The 21,257-nt window shown below is 41.9% G+C and overlaps 1 protein-coding gene across 3 annotated transcripts; it reads left to right on the forward strand.

Moving 5' to 3' along the window:
* Positions 1-201: 201 nt before the first annotated feature.
* Positions 202-20,949, forward strand: syt13 (synaptotagmin XIII). Of its 3 annotated transcripts, none has more exons than XM_078548853.1 (6): positions 202-371; positions 7,700-7,922; positions 12,667-12,801; positions 14,697-15,007; positions 16,385-16,508; positions 19,383-20,949. In XM_078548853.1, the coding sequence occupies exons 2-6, from the start codon at positions 7,880-7,882 to the stop codon at positions 19,685-19,687; spliced, it is 918 nt and encodes a 305-aa protein (XP_078404979.1). In that variant the 5' UTR covers positions 202-371; positions 7,700-7,879; the 3' UTR covers positions 19,688-20,949. The 3 variants fall into 3 exon arrangements, with proteins under 3 accessions (XP_078404979.1, XP_078404977.1, XP_078404978.1); XM_078548851.1 differs by lacking the exon at positions 202-371 and adding an exon at positions 2,745-3,907; XM_078548852.1 differs by lacking the exons at positions 202-371; positions 7,700-7,922; positions 12,667-12,801 and adding an exon at positions 13,145-13,442.
* Positions 20,950-21,257: the final 308 nt, after the last annotated feature.

A 21,257-nucleotide genomic window follows, 5' to 3' on the forward strand; every position in this document is an offset into this window, starting at 1 on the left:
TTTGCAGCAGTTGTCATTTTTTTCACTTTGGGTAATTACCTGTGAACAGACCCCTTTTTTAAGTAGCTAGGTTGACATGAATCTGCATGATATTTAAAACAGAAGTTAGCAAATTGAAAATCCGTTTAAATTTCAATTCTCTTTTCCTTTGAAGAAAATCATTCAAGCTGTGAAAATAGCTGACCACTTTGCTATCACTTGTTTTCTCCCACTGATAAAAGTTAACTTTACTCACACTGAGTGCAAAATCACAAGAGTATTAACATCCAGTTCATCTTTGTCAGATATAACACATGTGGAATGCAGAATTAAAGCTCCCATTATAGTTGCATGGTACTGCACCTGAACCTTTTTGACAGCATCTTCTAGAGGTCAGTATGATTTTTCCATTTTCTTTAACCATCCTTGTGAGCTTATTATATAATCGATATGGCACCAAAATAGGCCATTTGGCCTAACCTGTCCATTCTGTGTTTATGCTCCCCTTGAGCCTCCTCTCATCTTTCCTCATCGGAATCTACTATCATAACCATCTATTCATTTCTCCCTCATACACTTGTCAAGCTTCCCCTTTAATACATTTACACTGTTTGCTTCAATGACTCACTGTGGTAGCGAGTTCCACATTGTCATCAGTGTTGGGTGAGGAAGTTTCTTCTGAATTCCCTATTGGATTTTTTGGTTTTATCTTATACTGATTGCCTCTAGTGATATTCTTCCCCACAAGAGGAAACGTTCTCTCTGTGTCCACTCTATCAAAGCCTTTCATAATTTTAAAGATATCTATTAAGTCACCCCTCAATCGTCTTGCTTCCAAGAGAGAGGAGGCCCAGCCTGTCAATCCTTTCCTGATACGTATACCCACACATTTCTAGTGTCATCCTTGTAAATTTTCTCTTCACCCTCTCCAGTGCTTCTATATCCTTTTTATAATATGTTGACCAGAACTGCATGCATACTCCATGTGTGGTCTAACCAAGGTTCAATATAGGCTTAGCATAACTTCCCTACTTTTCAGTTGTATCCCTGTGGAAGTGAAGCCTGGTGGTTGGTTTCTTTTTTTTTGGCCTTGCTAACCTGTGTTGCAACTTTTAGTGATTGATATATTTGAATGCCGAGATCTCTTTGTTTCTCTACTCTGCCTAGACTTGCACCTTCCAAGTAATAATAAGCAGCCTGTTCTTCTCACCAAAAGGTACTACCTCATATTTATGTGTTGAACTTCATTTGCCAATTATTTGCCCATTTTGCAAGTTTATGAATATCTTCCTGGAATTTGTTGCAGTCCTTCTCAGTTGATTATTTCCTCACCCCTTTCCCCTCCTAATTTGGTGTCATCTGCAAATTTAGAAATATTATTTTGGATTCCAAAGTGTAAATCATTAACGTCAATTGAGAACAGCAGTGGTCCCAGCACTGATCCTTGTGGAACACCACTTCCCATATGTGCCACTCTGAATAACTCCCTTTACTCCTACTCTCTGCTTTCTGTCTTGAAACCAGCTAGAAATCCATTCTGCCATTTGTCCCCGACTCTACATTCTTTGACCGTTATTCGTTAGTCTATTATGGGGCACCTTATCAAGGTCTTTTGGAAATCCAGATACATTGTCTACTCTCACATTAAGGTCAATAATGACTAGTCACTGCTCAATGGGATAATTTTAACCCATGGGCAAAGAGGGAAAATTCTAGTGTTAGCAATTGCCCATCGTTTGATGTTTTGGGTGCGTATCCTTCATAATGTCACCCCAAGGTTCCAGAGGCATGTGCCTTCACTTCAAGGCCTCTCAAACCCATACAAACTTGTACAGACTTTCACACCAAAGCTACACTCAGCATAGTCTACTTAGCCAGTATAAGGAGCTAAAGTCTGATGATGACCACAAAACCATTGCCCATTGTTGTAAAAACCCATCTGGTTCACTAATGTCCTTTAGGAAAGGAAATCTGCCGTGCTTACCTGGTCTGGCCTACATGTGACTCCAGACCCATAGCAATGTGGTTGACTCTTAAAAATGTGCTCTGAACGTGGGCAATCAGGGATGAGCAACAAATGCTTGCCTAGCCAACAACGCCCACATCCCATGAACGAAAAAAATAAATCACCTTCAGGCTCCAGTTCTTTGCTATTCTGTTTCCATCAGTTTCACTGAATGTAAATGTACTTGTGTGACTGAGGAGGATATTCAATTTCAAATTCTTCTTCCAGGCTACCTCTGACCAGCAGTTTAGATTTGTAAGCACAAAAAACAGAAAGACTGTCAGAGATCAGTCAGTGAGCAGTTATCTCTCATTATAACATCTAGAGTTATGAGGCAATTTCAATGATTATATTTCAGTTTAACGTGGGTCGTCTTCACAAGACAGATGATATAGGCAGAGACTCGGTACTTGTATGCCTCAGGTTAATGCACAATGGGTAATCACATTTAATAGAACAGGATGGACTTGAAAATCTAATTTGCTGGACCAAAATCTTGAAGCTCTGCAGTGAAATTAAATTTTATGTTCATACAATGAAACCCAAGTTTCTTCACAGCTCCCTCACTCAATATGATCATCAATAGTTCCCAGAAACATTTTCTTTTAAAAACCAGCTCCAGAACAAACTGTTCTCGCAGCTTCCGATTAGGAGCACCGCCTTTAATGAAACTAAAATATAATTAAATTTTTCGACTGCAATCGGAATGAAAATTTGGAGGAATACCTAAAAGGCAACTGAGCCAATATTGATGTAAATTGGGGAGAAGTTTAACAGGGCTGGACATTCTGACAGATTTGCCTGATGTTTTGGTCAATTGCAGAGTAGGGCAGTTAGTTTATGGCCAGTGGGTTCAAGGGGATGAAACTAAAGGACCACATGGGCTTTTTGTATTTGACCCCACTTATCTTCAGCTGGGCAATCTCAATTCATACTGCTTCCCAAAGTCTGAGTGTGTGGATGTAATCAAGTGTTGATTGCTGCAAGGTTTGTTCTTTCCCCTATGCCCTTAGTCTCAGAGGTGGTGTCCCCCTCCTTGTCCTTCTTCTCAGTGGGTGCTGGCTCTCTCTCTCTGTCCCTGTCCTTGCCCACTGCAGTTGCTCTTAACCCCCCCCCTCCCCATCATTACCCACCACATGCGCTCTACCCCCAGCTGATTGTTCTGCTTATCTTATCTTTCCTGGCTGAAAGTCTCTGATCATTTGACCACTGCTGCCCCATCCCTTATCACATGGTACTCCATTGTACATCCCATGATTCCCAGTACTGCATCCCATGGTGTTGCAGCCTATTGCCATCATAGTTCACTAGTGTCCTTTAGGGAAGGAAATCTGCCATCCTTACCCAGTCTGACCTGTTTGTGACTCAAGACCCACAGTAATATGGTTGGCTTTTAACTGTGCTCTGAAATTGAATGGCTTACCATGCAATTTCAATCAAACTGCTGGGAAAATCAATAAGAATAAAACTAGTTGAACCTCCTGGCATCAAACTAAGCACCAGAGATGGCAAAGGCACACCTTATCTAGACACCTCTGCAAAATCGTCCTCACTAATGTCTGAGGAATTATGCCACAATAGGGAGAGCTGTCCCCCAGACTAGTCGAGCAACAGCCTGACATTGTCATACTCACCCAGGAATAGCTGTAAGGTATGATTTGGTATGTCCTTCCCCACCGGCAGGGCAGACCCACCAGAGATGGCATCATGGTGCTATACAGTGAGGAGGGAGTTGCCATGAAGTCCTTAACATTGACTCTGGACTCCATGAAGTCTCATGATATCACATCAAATATGGGCAAGGAAATCTCCTGCTGATTACCACCTACTGTTCTTCCTCAGCAGATGAATCAGTCCTCTTTCGTGTTGAACAAAACTTTGAAGAAGCACTAAGAGTAGCAAGGGCACAGGATGTACTTTGAGGTAGCGGACTTCAATATCCACCACAAGAGTGGCTCAGTAGCATTATTGCTGGCGGAGTCCTGAAGGACATATATGGCAAAGCGGGTGATGAGACGACAAACACGAGGGAAATCCTACTTGACCTCATCCTCATCAACCTACCAAGCGCAGATCCATCTGTCCATTACAATGTTGGTGGAAGATCAAAATGGAGCATCTATGTGGCACTGTGGGCCATCAGCAATGGTAGAATTTTACTCCACTATACTCTGTAACCTCATGGCCCAGCATATTCTTTACTCTTCCATTATTATCAAGCCAGGGGACCAAACCTAATTTGATGAAGAGTGCCAGAAGCAGCACCAGACAGACCTAAAAATCTGTTATCAACCTGTTGAAATTACAATATAAGATAAAGTTGAGGCCTTTGCAACCATCCTCAACCAGAAGTGCCGATACCTGCCTCCACCTGAGGTTCCCAACATCATAGATGCCTATCTTCAACTAATTCAATTCACTCCATGTGATATCAAGAAACAGCTGAAAGCACTGGATGCGGTAAAGGCTATGGACACCGATACCATCCTGGCTGTAGTACAGAAGACCTGTGCTTCAAACATAGCCACGCTCCTAACCAAGCTGTTCCAGTACAGCTACAAGACTGGCATTTATCAAACAATGTGGAAAATTGCCCATGTATGCCCTGTCCACAAGAATCAGAACGTGTAGGTCCTAACCTCATTACAGCCTTTGTCCAAACATGGACCAAAAAACTGAACTCCAGAGGTGATGTGAGAGTGACTGCCCTTGACATCTATCAAACATTTTGCCAAGTGTGGCATCAAGGAATCCTGCAAAACTGAAGTCAATGGGAATCAGGGAAAACTCTCCACTGATTGAAGTCATACCTAGCACATAGGAAGATGGTTGTGGTTGTTGAAGGTCAATCATCTCAATCCCAGGCCATTACTGCAGAGTTCCTCAGGGTAGTGTCCTAGGCCCAACCATCTTCAGCTGCTTCATCAATAACCTACCTTCAATCAGAAGCGGGGATGTTCACTGATAATTGTACAATATTCAGCACATTCATAACTACTCAGATATTGAAGTAGTCCATGTCCAAATGCAGCAAGACAGGGACAATATTCAGACTTGGGCTGACAAATGGCAGGTAACACTCACACCACACAAGTTCCAAGCAATGACCATCTCCAACAGGAGAGAATCTAGCCATGTCCCCATGACATTCAATGGCATTACCATCACTGAATTCCACACCATCAACATCCTGGGGGTTACCATTGACCAGAAACTGAACTGGACTGGCCATATAAATACTCTGGCTGCAAGAGCAGGTCTGATGCTAGGAATTCTGCAACGAGTAACTCACCACCTGACTCCCCAAAGCCTGTCCACCATCTACAAGGCACAAGTCAGGAGTGTGATGGAATACCCTCCACTTGCCTGGACAAGTGCAGCTCCAACAACACTCAAGAAGCTCGACATCATCTAGGACAAAGCAGCCCACTTGATTGGCACCCCAGCCATCATCTTAAACATTACTCCTTCCACCACCGACGCACAGTGGCAGCAGTGTGTACCATCTTAAACAATTACTCCTTCCACCACCGACACACAGTGGCAGCAGTGTGTATCATCTACAAGATGCACTGCAACAACTCATCAAGATTCTTTTGACAGCACCCTCCAAACTTGATTGGCACCCCAGCCATCATCTTAAACAATTACTCCTTCCACCACCGACGCACAGTGGCAGCAGTGTGTACCATCTTAAACAATTACTCCTTCCACCACCGACACACAGTGGCAGCAGTGTGTACCATCTACAAGATGCACTGCAACAACTCAAGATTCTTTTGACAGCACCTTCCAAACTCTCAACCTCTAACACCTAGAAGGACAGGGGCAATAGGTGCATGGGAACTCCACCACCTGCAAGCTCCCTTCCAAGTCACAAACCATCCTGACTTGGAACTATATCATTGTTCTTTCACTGTCACTGGGTCAAAATCCTGGAACTACCCCCCCTTCCCCCAACAACACTGTGTACCTACACCACATGCTCTGCAGCATTCAAGAAAGCAACTCACCACCTTCTGAAGGGCAACTAGGGATGGGCAATAAATGCTGGCAAAGCCAGCAACACCCACATCCTGTGAAAGAATAAATTCTTAAAAACCCAATCCAGCCAATTACCATCCTATCAGTCTACTCTCAATCATCAGCAAAGTGTCAGAGGTGTTGTTGATGGTGCTATCAAGCAGCACTTATGCTGCAATAGCCTGTTGACCAATGCTCAGTTTGGTTTCCAACTGGGTCACTCAGCTCCTGACCTCATTAAAGCCTTGGTCCAAATAAGGACAAAAGATCTGAATTCCAGCAGTGAGGTGAGAGTGCCAGCCCTTGACATCAAGGCAGCATTTGACTGAGTATCAAGGACCCGAACAAAGTTGCAGTCAAGGGGAAATCTCTCCATTGGTTGAAGTCATACTTGGCAGAAAGGAAGATTTTTGTGGTTGTTGAAGGTCAATCATTCCAGCCCTTGTAGATCTCTGCAGGAGTTCCTCAGGGCAGTGTCCTAGGCCCAACAATATTCAGCTGCCTCTCTCCGTCATAGGAACAGAAGTGGAGATGTTCGCTGATGATTGCACAATGTTCAGTCCCGTTTGCAACTCCTCAGATACTGAAGCAGTCCGTGCCCACGTGCAGCAAGACCTGGACAACATTCAGACTTGGGCAGATAAAGCCTTTGTGCCATGGAAGTGCTCAGCAATGAGAGAGAATCTAACCACTATCTCCCTCTTTGATATTCAACAGTGTTACAATTGCAGAGTCCGCCACCAACAACATCCTGGGGTTAACATTGACCAAACTCTTATTTAGACCAGACGTATAAATACTGTAGCAACAAGAACAAATCGGACATTGGGAATTCTGTGGTGAGTAACTCACCTCCTGACTCCCTGTCTCCATCTGCATGGCATAAGTTAGGATTATGATGGAATATTCTTCATTACCTGCTTTAAGTGCAATTCCAATAACACTCAAGCAGCTCAACACCATCCAGGACAAAGCTGTTCTTTCGACACCCTATCCATCACCTTAACCATTCCTTCCCTCCACCACCAGTGCACAGTGGCAGCAGTGTGTACTATCTACATGATGCAGTGCAGCAACTCACCAAGCCTCCTCCAACAGCACTTTCCAACCCATGACTTCCACCATCTAGAAGGACAAGGGCAGAAGGTGCATTGGAACACCACCACCTGGAAGCCTCCCTCCAAGGAATCCTGACTTGAAAATATATCACTGTCCCTTCATCATCACTGGGTCAAAATGCTGAAGCTCCCTCCCTAATAGCACATTACCCACATCACATGGGCTGCAGCGGTTTGAGAATGCAGCTCACTACCACCGCCTCAAGGGCAATTAGGGATGGGCACAAATGCTGACCTCATCAGTGATGTTCACATCCCCTGAGTGAATAATAAAAAATCCTTCATCTGTGCTACTGAGATGAATTTGCTTTTTAACTACCGATAGCTGAGCTGAGGACAGCCAATCATCTCCTTCCCATGTTCAGGTACTACTTTATACAAACCAAAGAAACTAGTGGGGAAGGAAGTAAGCAGAAAGCAGCCTTGTGGACAGGCAGTATACATTCACAGATGTGCAAAAAGATGCCCAAAAATCACCTGATACCCATAACTTGCCAGAACGTTCCAAGTTCAATTTCTTATAAGCAATGGTAAGGTGATGAATTCAACTCTTGTTCTTTAATTGCTGTCACAGTTTAGAGTGAAGAAGACAACTGAGCCAGTCCAGCCAAGGACACGGCTAACATCACCAAAAATCTACGGCCCTAATCCAGTGGCAACATCACCAGAATTCATTAATTACACCGACTACACAGTGGGAACAACAAATGAACCTCTGTCAGTCTCCTCCCTGTTGGCTGACAGGCCCAGTTTAATGATGGATTCGTCTGAAGAACTGTTTGTTGTTTCCAAGAATGGTAAGGTGGGAAGCTCGCGAGCAAATGGAGTGCTATGGATTCTCCATGCTTTAACACATTGCCAGGATAGTAACATCGTTTTCAGTTTTGTTTTATAAATCTGCCTAAAATGATTGACTATTTCGTATCTGGTGTACAGCTGGGACAGCCACAATTCACCCAGTGTAAAGGCAGGTATATAAAGTCATGATTTATAATAAATTCTAGGGTGTGTCTTATAAGTGGGTGAAATTTCTTTTAAACTGAAACAGTACTGACAGAATTAGATAGCGATGTACAACAGATTTTACAAAATGCTGCATCGTGTTAATCCCAAGGTTGTTTGCTAGATCAATTTTTGTCACAGAAAGGTGTCCCAGTTTGCCGGTGTACTGACATGGTGCTGAATTCCTGATCTTAGTTGAGTTTTCAAGGAAGGCGGTGAAGACTAAGTTCAGGTGAAGGTGACATTTCTTTTGGGAAGGGAGGCATGGGTTAAAATTAAAGAGGGGTTAAAATTCCTTCAGGCCCATTTTCAACTCTGAAACGAGGAGCCTTGAAATTGGGCCGCAGACTTCATTAATGTTATTTGGGCGAGTATTGTATTAATTCTATACCTTAACCAGTTAGACTACATGATATAAATACAAATAATTGTTGAGTGATATTTCTAAACTTGAAACCCTAATTAGTTAAATAAAATGCAATAGAGATGGCAGGGCAGATGATGTGTTGCAGCTGTAGCATGTGGGAGCTGGTGGACACCGATGTGCACCACAGCAACTACATCTGCAGTAAATTCTGCAGCTCAAGGGACTTTGGCTCAAAGTTGATGAGCTAGAATCCGAGCTTTGGATACTACAATGCATCATGGAGAGGGAAAGTTACTGGACAATTTGTTCCAGGAGGCAGTCATTCCCCTTAGGATAGGCACTTCAGATTTTGTCCATGGTCAGGGACAGGAGGGTATGACTACAAGTGAGGCAGGTATGGGGATCCAAAAGGTAGCACTGGAGGAGCCGCAGCCTTTGCAAGTCTCCAACAGGTTCGAAATTCTTATAGCTTGTGTGGATAAGAGCAGGGACTGCAAGGAGGATGAGCAAACTGACCACAGCACCATGGTACAGGGGGCCATTCAAGTGGAGAGACTAAAAAGGCATGTAGTAGTAGGGGACAGTATACTTAGGAGGATAGGCACTGTTCTCTGTTGCTGAGAGTTTGAGCCCCAAAGGCTGTGTTGCCTGCCTCGTGCCAGGGCTATGGACATCTAAGGGCTGGAGAGGAACTTGGAGTGGAAGGGGAAGGATCCATTTGATGTGGTCCACGTGGGTACCAGCAAGTTAGGTAGGACTAAGAAAGATGTTCCGATGAGGGAGTATGAACAGCTAGGTACTAGATTAAAAAGCAGAGCCACAAAGCTAACAGAACCATAAGCATATTGGCATAGGATAAATAAGACCAAAGAGTTGAATGTGTGGCTCAAAGGCTGGTGTGGGAGAAATAGGTTTCGATTCACAGGTCACTAGCACCAGTATTGAGGAAAGAGGGAGCTGTACCATTGGGACGGTCTTCACTTGAATAGCACTACGATCGTATAACTAGGGCTGTAGAGGGTTTAAATTAAATGGGTGGGCAAGGGTTCACAAGAGGGGCAATTTAGAAAATTAACAACAAAGGACAAAGCAATAGTGTAGGATAACGGTACAGGGAATGATAAACAGAGTGTGACAGGAAGGGACAAAGTGTACAAACATAAGGGTGCACCAGCAAATAGGGTCAGAGTAGAGAAAAATGGCAAAAAGGCAGAATTAAAGGTTCTTTATTTGAATGCACACAGCACTTGCAACAAGATGGATGAATTGATAGCGCCAGAAATAAATGAAAATGATCTGATTGCCATTACAGAGACATGGTTGCAAAGTGACCAAGGCTTGCAACTGAATATTCAAGGGTACCTGACATTTCAGAAAGATAGGAAGAAAGGAAAAGGAGGTGGGATAGCTTTGTTAATAAAGGACAAGTACAGTAGTGAGAAATGACCTTGGTTCAGAAGATCAAGAAGTTGAATTAAGTTGGGTAGAAGTAAAAAAAAAGTAAAGGGAAGAAGTCACTGGTGGGAGTAGTTTATAGGCCTCCTAACCATATCCTTGCAATTACCTTTATTTAAATTTAAGACACAAGTTTCAGACCCACCAACAGCAAAGGATGACTTAAAAAAAATAGAGGGACAAATTGAAGCATGAGAGAGAACTAGAAAGAAATATAAAGACAGACAGCAAGAGCTTCTACAAGTGTATATAAAAAAAGGAAGAGAGTAGCTATGGTGAGTGTTGGTCCCTTAGAGGATGAGACTGGGGAATTAATAATGGGAAACAAGGAAATGCTTTCTGTCTCCCTCCTTTCTTGAACAGAGGTGTTACATTCGCAATTTTCCATTCCACAGGGACCTTTTCAGAATCTAGGAAATTTTAGAAGATTACAACCAATGCATCCACTATGTCGGCAGTCACTTCTTTTAAGACCCTTGGATGCAGGTCAGGGTCCAGGGAACTTATCAGCCTTTAGTTCTATTAGTTTTCCTAGCACTTTTTCCCTAGTGGTAGCGATTGTTTTAAGTTCCTCTCTCCCTTTTACCCCATGATTTTCTCCTATTATTATCGGAATGCTTTTTGTTTCTTCTGCTGTGAAGACAGATACAAAACACAGAAAGCAGAAAACATCTGTCCTAGGGAATCTGCAGGACATTTAGAAAATCACAATAAAATCTGGCACAGTCAACATGGTTTTATGAAAGGGAAATTGTGTTTGACTAATTTATCAGAGTTCTTTTGAGGATGTAACAAGCAGGTTGGATGAAAGGGAACTGGTAAATGTAGTGTATTTTGATTTCCAAAAGGCCCTCAATAAGGTGTCATATAAATGGTTACTGGACAAGATAAGAGCTCATGGTATTAGCATGGGTAGAGGATTGACTAACAAACAGGAAACAGTCGGGATAAATGCCATGATTTTCAGGTTTGCAAACTGCAACTAATGGAGTGCCACAGGGATGAGTGCTGGGGCCTCAACTATTTACCACCTCTATTAATGACATTGAAGGGATCAAATGTATTGTAGCCAAATTTGCCGACGATCAAATAGGAAAATAAGGAAATCAAGTGAGGAGGACACAGAGTCTGCAAAGGGCTATAGGTAGGTCAAATGAGTGGGCAAAAAATTGGCAGATGGAGTATAATGTAGGAAAATGTGAGATTGTCCACTTTGGAAAGAATAGAAAAGCAGAATATTATTTAAATGGAGATAGACTGCAGAATTCTGTGGGACGGAGGGATCTGCATATCTTCATACATGAATCATAAAATGTTAGCATGCAAGTACAGGAAATAATTAGGAAGGCAAATGGAATGTTATCCTTTATTGCAAGGGAAATGGGGTATAAAAATAGGGAAGCCTTGCTACAACTTTACAGGACATTAGTGAGAAGGCACCTAGAGCACTGCAGTTTCAGTCTCCTTACTTAAGGAAAGATATACTTGCATTGGAGGCAGTTCAGAGAAGGTTAACTAGGCTGATTCCTGGGACAAAGGGGTTTGTCTTCTGAGGAAAGATTGAGCAGTTTGGGCCTTTACTCATTGGAGTTTAGAAGAATGAGTAGTGATTCAATTGAAACATATAAAATTCTGAGGGACTTAATAGAGTGGATGCTCAGACGATGTTTCCCCTCCTGGGGGAATCTAGAACTAGGAACACAGTTTCAAAATAAGGGGTCTCCCATTTGAATCAGAAATTAAGAGGAATTTCTTCTCAAAGAGTTGTTAGCCTTCGGAATTCTCTTCCACAGAGAGCAGTGGAGGCTGGGTCATTCAATATATTTGAGGCTAAGTTAGACAGATTTTTGATTGACAAGGGAATCAAGGGTTATGGGGGTTGCAGGCAGGAAAATGGAATTAAGGCCATGTCAGATCCGCTATGATCCTATTGAATAGTGGAGTGTGTCATGATAATTGTTGATTGTGATAGTGGACTCCAATATTAGATACTATACAGTACTCTGTACTAGATATGAGGGTCACCTGACCTGGGAGTTGAAGGTCAGATAGCACATGTTGGAACCTGTATAAATAGAAATCAGTTACTGCATATGTGTTTATGTTAGGAAAATGTGTTAAAAATAAAGTTAGCTCAGCTACAATGTTGACAGCCTGTGTGCATCATTGAAACAAAAAACAAGACAGAGTGGGCTTGAGGGACCAAATAGCCCAATCTTCCTATTCCTTATGTTCTTATGATCCTATTTTCAGACAAGGCACAGCATTAACACTTATGTGAAATGTACTAACCTGAATGTAGGTAGGAGTGATCCTTCCTATGTTGTATTCAGAGGTGAGTCTATATGTAAATGTTCTGTGTAAGGGCAGCCCTCTGTGATATGAAGTAGTTACCCTTTTTGAGTAATTATTAGTGTGAGATAAACTTCATAAGATTTTGACCTCTCATGCAACGTCTTAGAGATCAGTTTAACAGGTAAAACTTCAGATGATATTAGGCCATGATGTAGGGCCTTATAGAATTTTAATCAATTGCAAAAGTATCACAGTTCGTGATATAGGAACTCGAAGGATAAAATACTGGGTTTAGAGGTGACTGCGTCTGGTGAAATGGTTAATAGTGGGCAAACCGGTGGTCATGTTGTTTTAGAAACTTTTCCTCATACTTTATCTGAACCACAGCTCACTACTATTCCTTCTTTCTGATTAAATGTCAGCTGCTGTTGATGCTGTTCCCCTATCACATGATCTGGAGAGTGAAATATCCGAGGATTGGATGGCGACTGTGAAATTGCACTATGCAATGAAATATAACTACCAGAAGTCGGAACTGCATCTCACCATTATTGAAGGTTCAACATTGGTTCAAAACTATTAACAGCACAGTGTAAAGGCAGTGGTTGCCAAAGTAATAATTACTTAGTACTGGAGGGACTGAGTGTTTTGCTATTACCTACCATAATGAAGCAATTATGTGTAGTAATGTGACCAGTAATATGAATGCTGTTGATGATATTGCTATATTGCCTGTTAGTAAATCCCAGACACAATTTTACACACAGTCCAATTAATTGTCCCCACAGTGACACGTATATAATCAGTATTTGGGATAAAGAATATTTTTAAAGTTTCATTTTCTTTCCTCTTCTTTAGGTTGCCCTCCATCAACATCAGTGCACAATCCAGCATTGTTTGTCTAGCCTCTGCCCATCTCGCCTCCCCGTTCCTGCCATGACTGAGATGGGGAACTTGCCATTCAGAAATTCACAGTGCCAACATTGTCATGGCACTGAATGTGTGGATCTGTCACTCTTAAAGCCATCTTCAATTTCAATCATTGCTTCCAAACACTATCTAACAGCAATAATGATCTCTGAGGCATGCCCATATCAAGAACATTTTTGGACTAATGTCTGCTTTAGGGAACAGCCTTCCATTGTTCCAGAACTGTCACAGATGTGGTGGAGCCTCCAATCACTCCAGTCACCTTGGTGTACATGATTTACTATTTGTAAATAACAGTGCTATGATAGGCTACTTCAGCACTGTGATTTCCTGCTCCCCCACCCACTGTGGTTCACAGAATAGTCATTGTAATTCCTTCTCTATTTCCATTTTCTTCCATTCCCCAGTGTCCTTGTGCCAGCCACTTGTGAAAGGATAGACCAGTGAACTGACCCAACATCTCCACCAGTGTTACTCTGAGTCAGGCATAAGAGATGTATAAGGGTATCCCAGCATTCTCTCTCCCTTTGATTTCCTTCAGCATTCTGAGGAAAGGAAATTAGGATGGATGTACTTTGTATTTTCTGTAGTGCCTTTCTCATCGGCAGGGTGTCCCAATGTGCCTGAAAGACAATAAATGACTTTTGAACTGTTGTTTTGTTGTCAAACATGATTGTCAATTTGTGTGCAGCAAGGTCCCATAAAAGCAGTCAGATAAGATCATAGAAACGCAAACAGAGCTAGGCCATTTGGGCATTCAAGACTGTACTGGTGGTTTACTTCATATAAGTCACCTCATCTAATCATATGTCCCTTCTCACTCCTCATATACCTTCCTCTTTTCAGATACCTCTTTTACAAACTCTGTTCCAACAACATTCTGCGGTAGGGAATTTTACTTCCTAATCACCCTCTGTGTAAATAAACTTATTCAAACTCCCCATTATTCCACCGACCAGTGGAAACTGTCTATTAACATTTACCCTTTATAATCCTTCATAACTTGAAAGGCACCTATCATGTCACCCTTAATATTCACAGCTCCAACCTCCTGAGGCTGATTCATATTCTACCACAGCAAGGTGGTTGCAATGAATGCTCTTTGGTGAAGGATATTAAAGTCTTGAATTAGTGGCCTAGAACCTCACTAAGGCTGCATGTGAGGATTCCAACACCCTCTGGCATTGCAAACACCATTCTGAATTTTGGTTTTCTTTGCCACACCTCTTGTTCCTTCAACAGGCTGTCATTTGTAACTTTAAATCTGGCTTCTTTATTTAGTATATTGGTAAATACTGGTAAAATGGAGAAATTTGAAAAAACTGAGAGCCCAAAAACCTTCCACCATGCTAGTGACTATTATAGCACCTGGTTTCACTTCATGTAAAGCCATTCTCAGGGGTGATGACCCCTCACAGAATGTGTCTTCATTCATTAAATATGGTACAAAGTAATATTGCTGCCACCAGTCCAGATTCTAAATTCCTCTCTATTCCCTTAACTTTCTCTCATTGTTCTCCAGCCCAGTATGCAGATACGGTGGAAAATATGAACTACTGCGACACCTACGTGGTAGGCACCTTGGTCACGAAACTGGGGAAGGCCGAAGCTGAGACCTCCAACCAAACTAAGACCTTATACCCAGTTTGGCAGGAGACTGTGGTATTGCCAATCTCAGAGGAACATGTGGAGGAGGGGACTTTAACACTGGCTGTCTACAGCTGTGATAAGTATTCCAGACAAAACTGTTTGGGGGAAGCACAACTCAACTTATCTGACGTAGTTGTGGATGTAAGAACCAATTCTTGGATCAATCTGAAGGCCCCTGAAAAGGTATATTTTTCTTCCTTCTCCTCAGTTCAGCTTGCTCACTGAGATTGCAATGCGTGCCATTGTGAGGCCCTGGGACAACATACATCTACATAAGTGGATGCTGCAAGGCAGCTCAGCTTCTGAATCATTAATGGGACTAGTCAGGCAAAGCAGAAGTATTTGTAGGTTGTGGAAATGTATCTTGATTTTATGAAGATTTTTTTTAAAGAGAAAATGAAAGCCATTGAATTGCCCAGTACTGTAATGCTAAATGTTATAAAAGGATTTGCTGTCTCTACATTTACCAGTGTCTCCTTAGCCATCTCTTGTCTTTCTTTATAAAAACAAGGACAGACAGAAAAAGAGCCTCTGGTCCATTCAGCCCACCATAAACAGCTGTCACACTGTGTGTCACTGTACACATGGGCCCTGATTAATGTCACACAGTGCTTACCTTTTTTACCAGGTGATCTCTATTCCAACCAGAAACATGTTCAGCTCTCACTTGCAACAGTTCAATGAGGCAGTGTTCAACGCACAAGCCAATACACTGGTGGGGGAAAAAAACTTGAAGCCTAAGGTGTGTTTCCCTTGACCAGATATTATGGTCTCTCCATGTTATGCTCCAATTCCAGCCTAGAAGACAGGTTGCAGAGCTGCTCTGAGACCTTCACCTTTTTGCAACACATTTGTAGCGAATCCTTCATTGGTCCCCAGCCGCCTTCCTGTAGGAGGTGAGTGAGTGCAGTGCACGGAGTTGATTATTCCCTCCCACCTCCCCAACTTTGTCAGAGAAGTCTGTCTTGCAGTTGTCACAGCCTCGAGCAGCAGCATGACTTTGAATAAGGAATTCACACCCTCAACAACTTGTTAAAGGGAGTTCAGGAATCATATGGGTTTTAGGTATTCAGCTGTAGACAATAAATCTACTTTTTTGACCCTTGATTATATTTTTGCCTAGTGCATAAAATTACCCTTTCAAATTCTGCTTAAGAATAATAGGAGTATAAAATCTTGCCCAGGGCATATGGGACCTGTAAACATGTTTTTCTCTCTTTCTCTAAATAGGACTGATGAAAATCCAATTAGCTTGCGTTCAATTGCATGTGATTCTGAAGTGTTTATAGGTCTCAGAGGTAAAACCGGAATCTGTGTGAGAAGCTCTGTTCAGTTTTCAAATTATAGGGCAGTTCAATGCTCAGAAATTCAATTGAAGAGTGACTAAGTGTAGCTCCATTGAGCTGCCTAATCTATATTTAAGACATTTCAATGGAATTACAATGTGATTTTTGTCCTAATGTACCTGGGTGAAATTGATTTGACAAGATCTGCTCTGGGGAGCAGCTAGAGCTGATGTTTAAGATTTTTTCAAATTGTCACCAGTGATTTGTTTTCTAGGACTCTGTAACATCGCCTGGTGAGATCTTGCTTTCCATCAACTACCTCCCGGCTGCCAACCGTTTGAGTGTTGTTGTTATGAAGGCACGACACTTAAACTTAGATAAGCTGAAAGATCTGATAGGTAAAAGACAGTCAATGCATATAGATATGCATGTGTATATTCATTTTAAAAAAGCATTCTTATGCCATATTTCAAGAATTAGCCCATTTATTCTTTGTGTAAAGCTCCATGCATCATGTCATGACCTGTCCTCTGACTGCGCTAATGATGAGTAGTCTGTTACCAGTTACCCTGATGGTTGTTCTAGTGGTGAGCTCAGTACTGTCTCTTCAGATTTGGCCTCTGCCTGTGGCCTCTTCAGGTGCTTCCTGCTCAGATGCAAACTTAAATCAGACAGTTATCATAACACATTGTGCCATCACGCTGGCCTCAATGCCTATCCTTCAACTGTTTCACAATATGTGCATTCCACCCATGCCCATTGTTTTTCTATCTTTGCAATAAAGGTTGCTGATGCTTTATAATTTCTGATGTTTCACAATCTTCCATCAGCATTGGTTGGCCTATGGGAGCCAAACTTGTGGTGAAGCAGAGCAGGTGGAAGAATCTTGCCTCCCTTAAGGTGGAGTGTGCCATCCCTACATCTGACAGAAGATACCCTGGTATCTTTTGGCAGATCAGACTGGAAGGCAATTTTAAGGATCAGACCTGAAAATACCCAGTCATAAAATTCATGCCAATGCTGCTAGGCGGTGGCTCCATTGTCAATGTATTTGCAAAATGATGTCTGCTGCTGCTGCATTATTAATCCTTGGTGCATTTGATATTTCTCATTTTGTGTTCAACTTGTTTCTAACTTGTCAACAGGGCCCTGTTATAAAAGAGCCCTTACTCTCCAATAACAAATTAAATAAATTGGTGCAGGGAAGCTCAAAACATTCCCGCCCAGCAACAGCATAAATCAAATTCAGTACATACAAAAATTCAATTTGGGCAGAATATACAAGAATTAAAATGCGTGCCTTCAGTATGTAGTGTATTGTAGTGTTGACCGCACTCTTGATTCTAGTTATAGGTTTTAGGTCTTCCCCAAGACTTGAGTGCACCATCTAGGCTAAATACTCCATTGCAGTACTATTAGAAGACTTGTCCTTCATAAGAGATGCCCTTTATATGAGATATTTATATCTACCAGTTCAGGTGGATGTTAAAAGTCGTAGGGCTGGCATTTAAAAGAATGAAATCAAATAGGTCAAAGGGTCTTCAATACCTGAACTTATGAGTGATATGTGTTTACCCAAGAGAGGGGTAGTAGTAATACAAAAGCAAAGTACTGAAGATGCTGGAAATCTGATATAAAAACATAAAATGCTGGAAATACTCAGGTCTAGTAGCGTCTCTGGAGAGAGAAACAATTAATGGGCCAGATTTTTGCTATCGAGGTGGCTCACTCAAGTAGGAAATTTTCCGACTTGGCACACTTGTCTCAATATAAAGAGCCCTTGTCACATGCAATTTTTGCACTGATGTGGGTGGCCATCTGTCTCTCTTCTTACAATGCCCAAGTAGCTTTATTATGAATGTTTGGCTGAGCTCCAAGACTCACTAATGGATTAGCCCAGCGGGGGTTCTGTTACAACAGGTAGAAGTTGAGTGTTTGCTTTGATTGGCATTGTTATAAGGTTATAATAAGATATTCTTTCTTTGTTCTGTTTTGTCGATGTCTGTATGTTGATTTGGATATGATTGAGGTCTGAAGCAAGGGAAAGCTTCTGTCATTGATACTATGGCTCTGTCTGATTGACACTTCTGTACATAGTGCATACAGGATCAGGGTGCATGGAAGGACCATGAAAGGCATGGCAGGGGCATGGTTAAGACCTTTTTAAACATACCTTTTAAAAGATTCCTGAATTCAGACTATGGTTCATGACTTCTCAGAGGGGCTGTGAACCACAAGTCATCTAGAAGCTAGCCCACCTCCATGAAATTTCCAGTGGGGTATGAGATGCCAACCCCACAATAGAGCTGGCCAGATTGGGAGTGCAGGATATGGGCTCGCTAACTGCATCCTCACAAATATTGCTGGCACTGGAAATGGGAGCATGAATTCTGCCAATTTTTAAATGCCTCCAGATTCAGCCTGACTCTGCAAAAATCTAGGTCAGTATGTAGCAGGTCTGTGACCTATCACCAGATTTCATCAGTCCTATCATAGACCCGAAATGTTAACTCTGTTTCTCTCTCAGATCTATTACGTATTTCCAGCACTTTTTGTCTATATATGAGGGGAGACAGTTTTGGGAATTGGCACATCATTTCTACTTCCTGCTCCTGATGTCACGTTCATTGTTAGATGTGGTATACCCACATTCAGAATAAGGGTACATCAGCTCTGTTCCATTGACACACTTTAGACCAATTCAGAAGACTGCTCCTGTGATGCCTTGGTCCCTGTGACCTCTGTGAGATTACCACTGCACTTTAAGTTACGTTACTTTGTGCACTAGGGATTGGGTTGGTGGTGTCACATACTCACTTCATTTAGAATTCATTCAGCCAGTAGAGGGAGGTGACTTTTAATCCAAGAAATAAAGGCATGCGTTTCTGCAGCTCCTTTAATGATTTCAGGAGGTCTCAATTGTAATGTAGGAAACACGTCAGTCAATTTGTGCACAGCAAGATCTTACAAACATCAACTTAATACTGACAAGATAATCTGTTTCGTTGTTGTTGGTTGAGGGATAAATATTGGCCAGGACCAAATGAGTTTCCCCAGGTTACGTCATTGGCATCCACTTTTTAGACAATATTCAGAAAATTACCTGTCAAATGACAACATGTTTTGATTCTTAAAAGCACCATTGTAAAGGGAATATCATGACAAAGGTCCAACTTCAAGTTACTCTTGCATTAGCTTAAGGGCAGGAATATATAGTTAGAGAGTTTGTTACCCAGCCTCTGCTCTAGTCATTTGTGATTTATTTCTTACAGATATATCAGTCAAGCTCACCCTATTGCACCAGTCCTTGAAGCTGAAGAAAAAACATACCAGGCATGTGAAGCACAAGATAAATCCAGTCTGGAACGAGATGATAATGTTCGAGGTGCCCTATGAGCTGCTGTCTAAATCCTGTCTTGAGCTGGAGATGTTGAACAAGGACTGGACGGGGCAAAACCACTTACTGGGCAAATGTAGCCTGGGTCTGAATTCCAACGATTTAGAGCTAAGTCACTGGCAGGAAATGCTAAACAAGCCCAGGAAACAGATTGCAATGTGGCATAAACTGCATGCATAATCCCCTTCCTGCTCCACCTCATTTACTGGCAAACTCCTAGCTCCAACAAAATCCCTTTTCCTGAACTATTGGCCTAGAAATTCAATAGTGCTGGGCCCACTTTTCAAGCAACAAGTGGGCTCATTACACGCTGAAAATGCACTGCCTTATTAGTAAATGCATGAACAAAGAGGCACATGGAGCCCATGTTTGAAATGTGTTTTTTTTTGATCCTTTGATTATGCAATTTGGGGCCTATTGACAGCCTCTTTTTAAGATTGGGATTCCCTGAACTCAAGAAAATATGCCCTACATGCAGGCTAACTAACTGTTCTTAAAGGGACTACCGAAGGCTGCCACCATAAAGGTAAGTTTGTTGATAAATGCTTATCTGAATGTGCCTCCAGAAGGTGCAGGAGTGATTGTCCCACTACAGTCCACTATAGTGAGATGACCATTGCCAGTCCCTGCTTAAACCCCCTCCTGATTGCCTCTGTCTCTATCCCAATTTGCCTCCTGGCTCTCCCGATCATCCCTCCTTCTGATTGCTACTTTCCTCTGTCCCTACCTATTTCCTCACCCTCACTTCCCCATGCCTCTTCAAACGTACCTGAGGACCACTGTCTGTAATGTGCTGGGTCACAACTAAATTTCTTTTCTCTGGTGAGCTGACTATGAATGCCCAACAGGTTTCTGCAGCTGATTGTTCCCAAGTATATGAGGCCCATTATCAGGTGGCTATGGGCTTACCCATTCCAGTGCACAGATCAGTTCCTGCACCCAATTTGCAATACCATCTAATTTCAAAGTCCTATTTTATGGTAAAAATGTAATGTTATAATTTGATTAAGGCGACACTTCATTACTGCAACAGTTGAAGGGTCTCACACATACTTGTCCAATTTTGTTTTTGGGTCAATTGGTTTCAACTGAAAACTATTTAAAACTCAGCTTTGGTAACCTGTCATGTGACCACATCTAAAATTTCAGCAGAAAAGCTTATTATAAAAATGAGTACATTGTAAAATGCACCGTTGACATATATGGAATCTGTTTGTAGGCTTTGGTGAAGCAGATTGTTACAGGCCTAGTGACTCAGTCAATTAGTAGTCCAATCCATGTGCTATGTGGTGTTAAAACAAACTGGGCTTTCCTGGCTACAGTTCCTGATGTGCTGAATTCCTGATCAACAAAATCATCCAAGCAAAATGTTCCTTTGACAAGTGGCTGTAGCCTTATCAGAATGTATCTGTACTGTAAAAATATAGTACAGTATGTGCTGACATGCTTCACTTCATATCATTGTGCTTTGGTCACATGAGTACCAGAAATGTTCAACTGTTATTATTCAAAGTTTAATCCCAAAACTTAAGTTCTGTTCTTGCCAGTTTTTATTGGAGGGAAGCAAGACAATACTAATGGAAAGAAATTCTTAATGTTTTTGTTACAACTTCAATATTGGGTGTTATGTTAACCTTCAACTCTTCAAAATAATTGAACTCAGGAGCACATTAACCTTTCATGCTTCAGATTATTAGGACACAGTCATGTTCATATGCTCTGAAATCATATCCATTTGATCACCATGCCC

Source organism: Cetorhinus maximus, chromosome 9 (genome assembly GCF_964194155.1).
Source record: "Cetorhinus maximus chromosome 9, sCetMax3.hap1.1, whole genome shotgun sequence".
Lineage (NCBI taxonomy): Eukaryota > Metazoa > Chordata > Chondrichthyes > Lamniformes > Cetorhinidae > Cetorhinus > Cetorhinus maximus.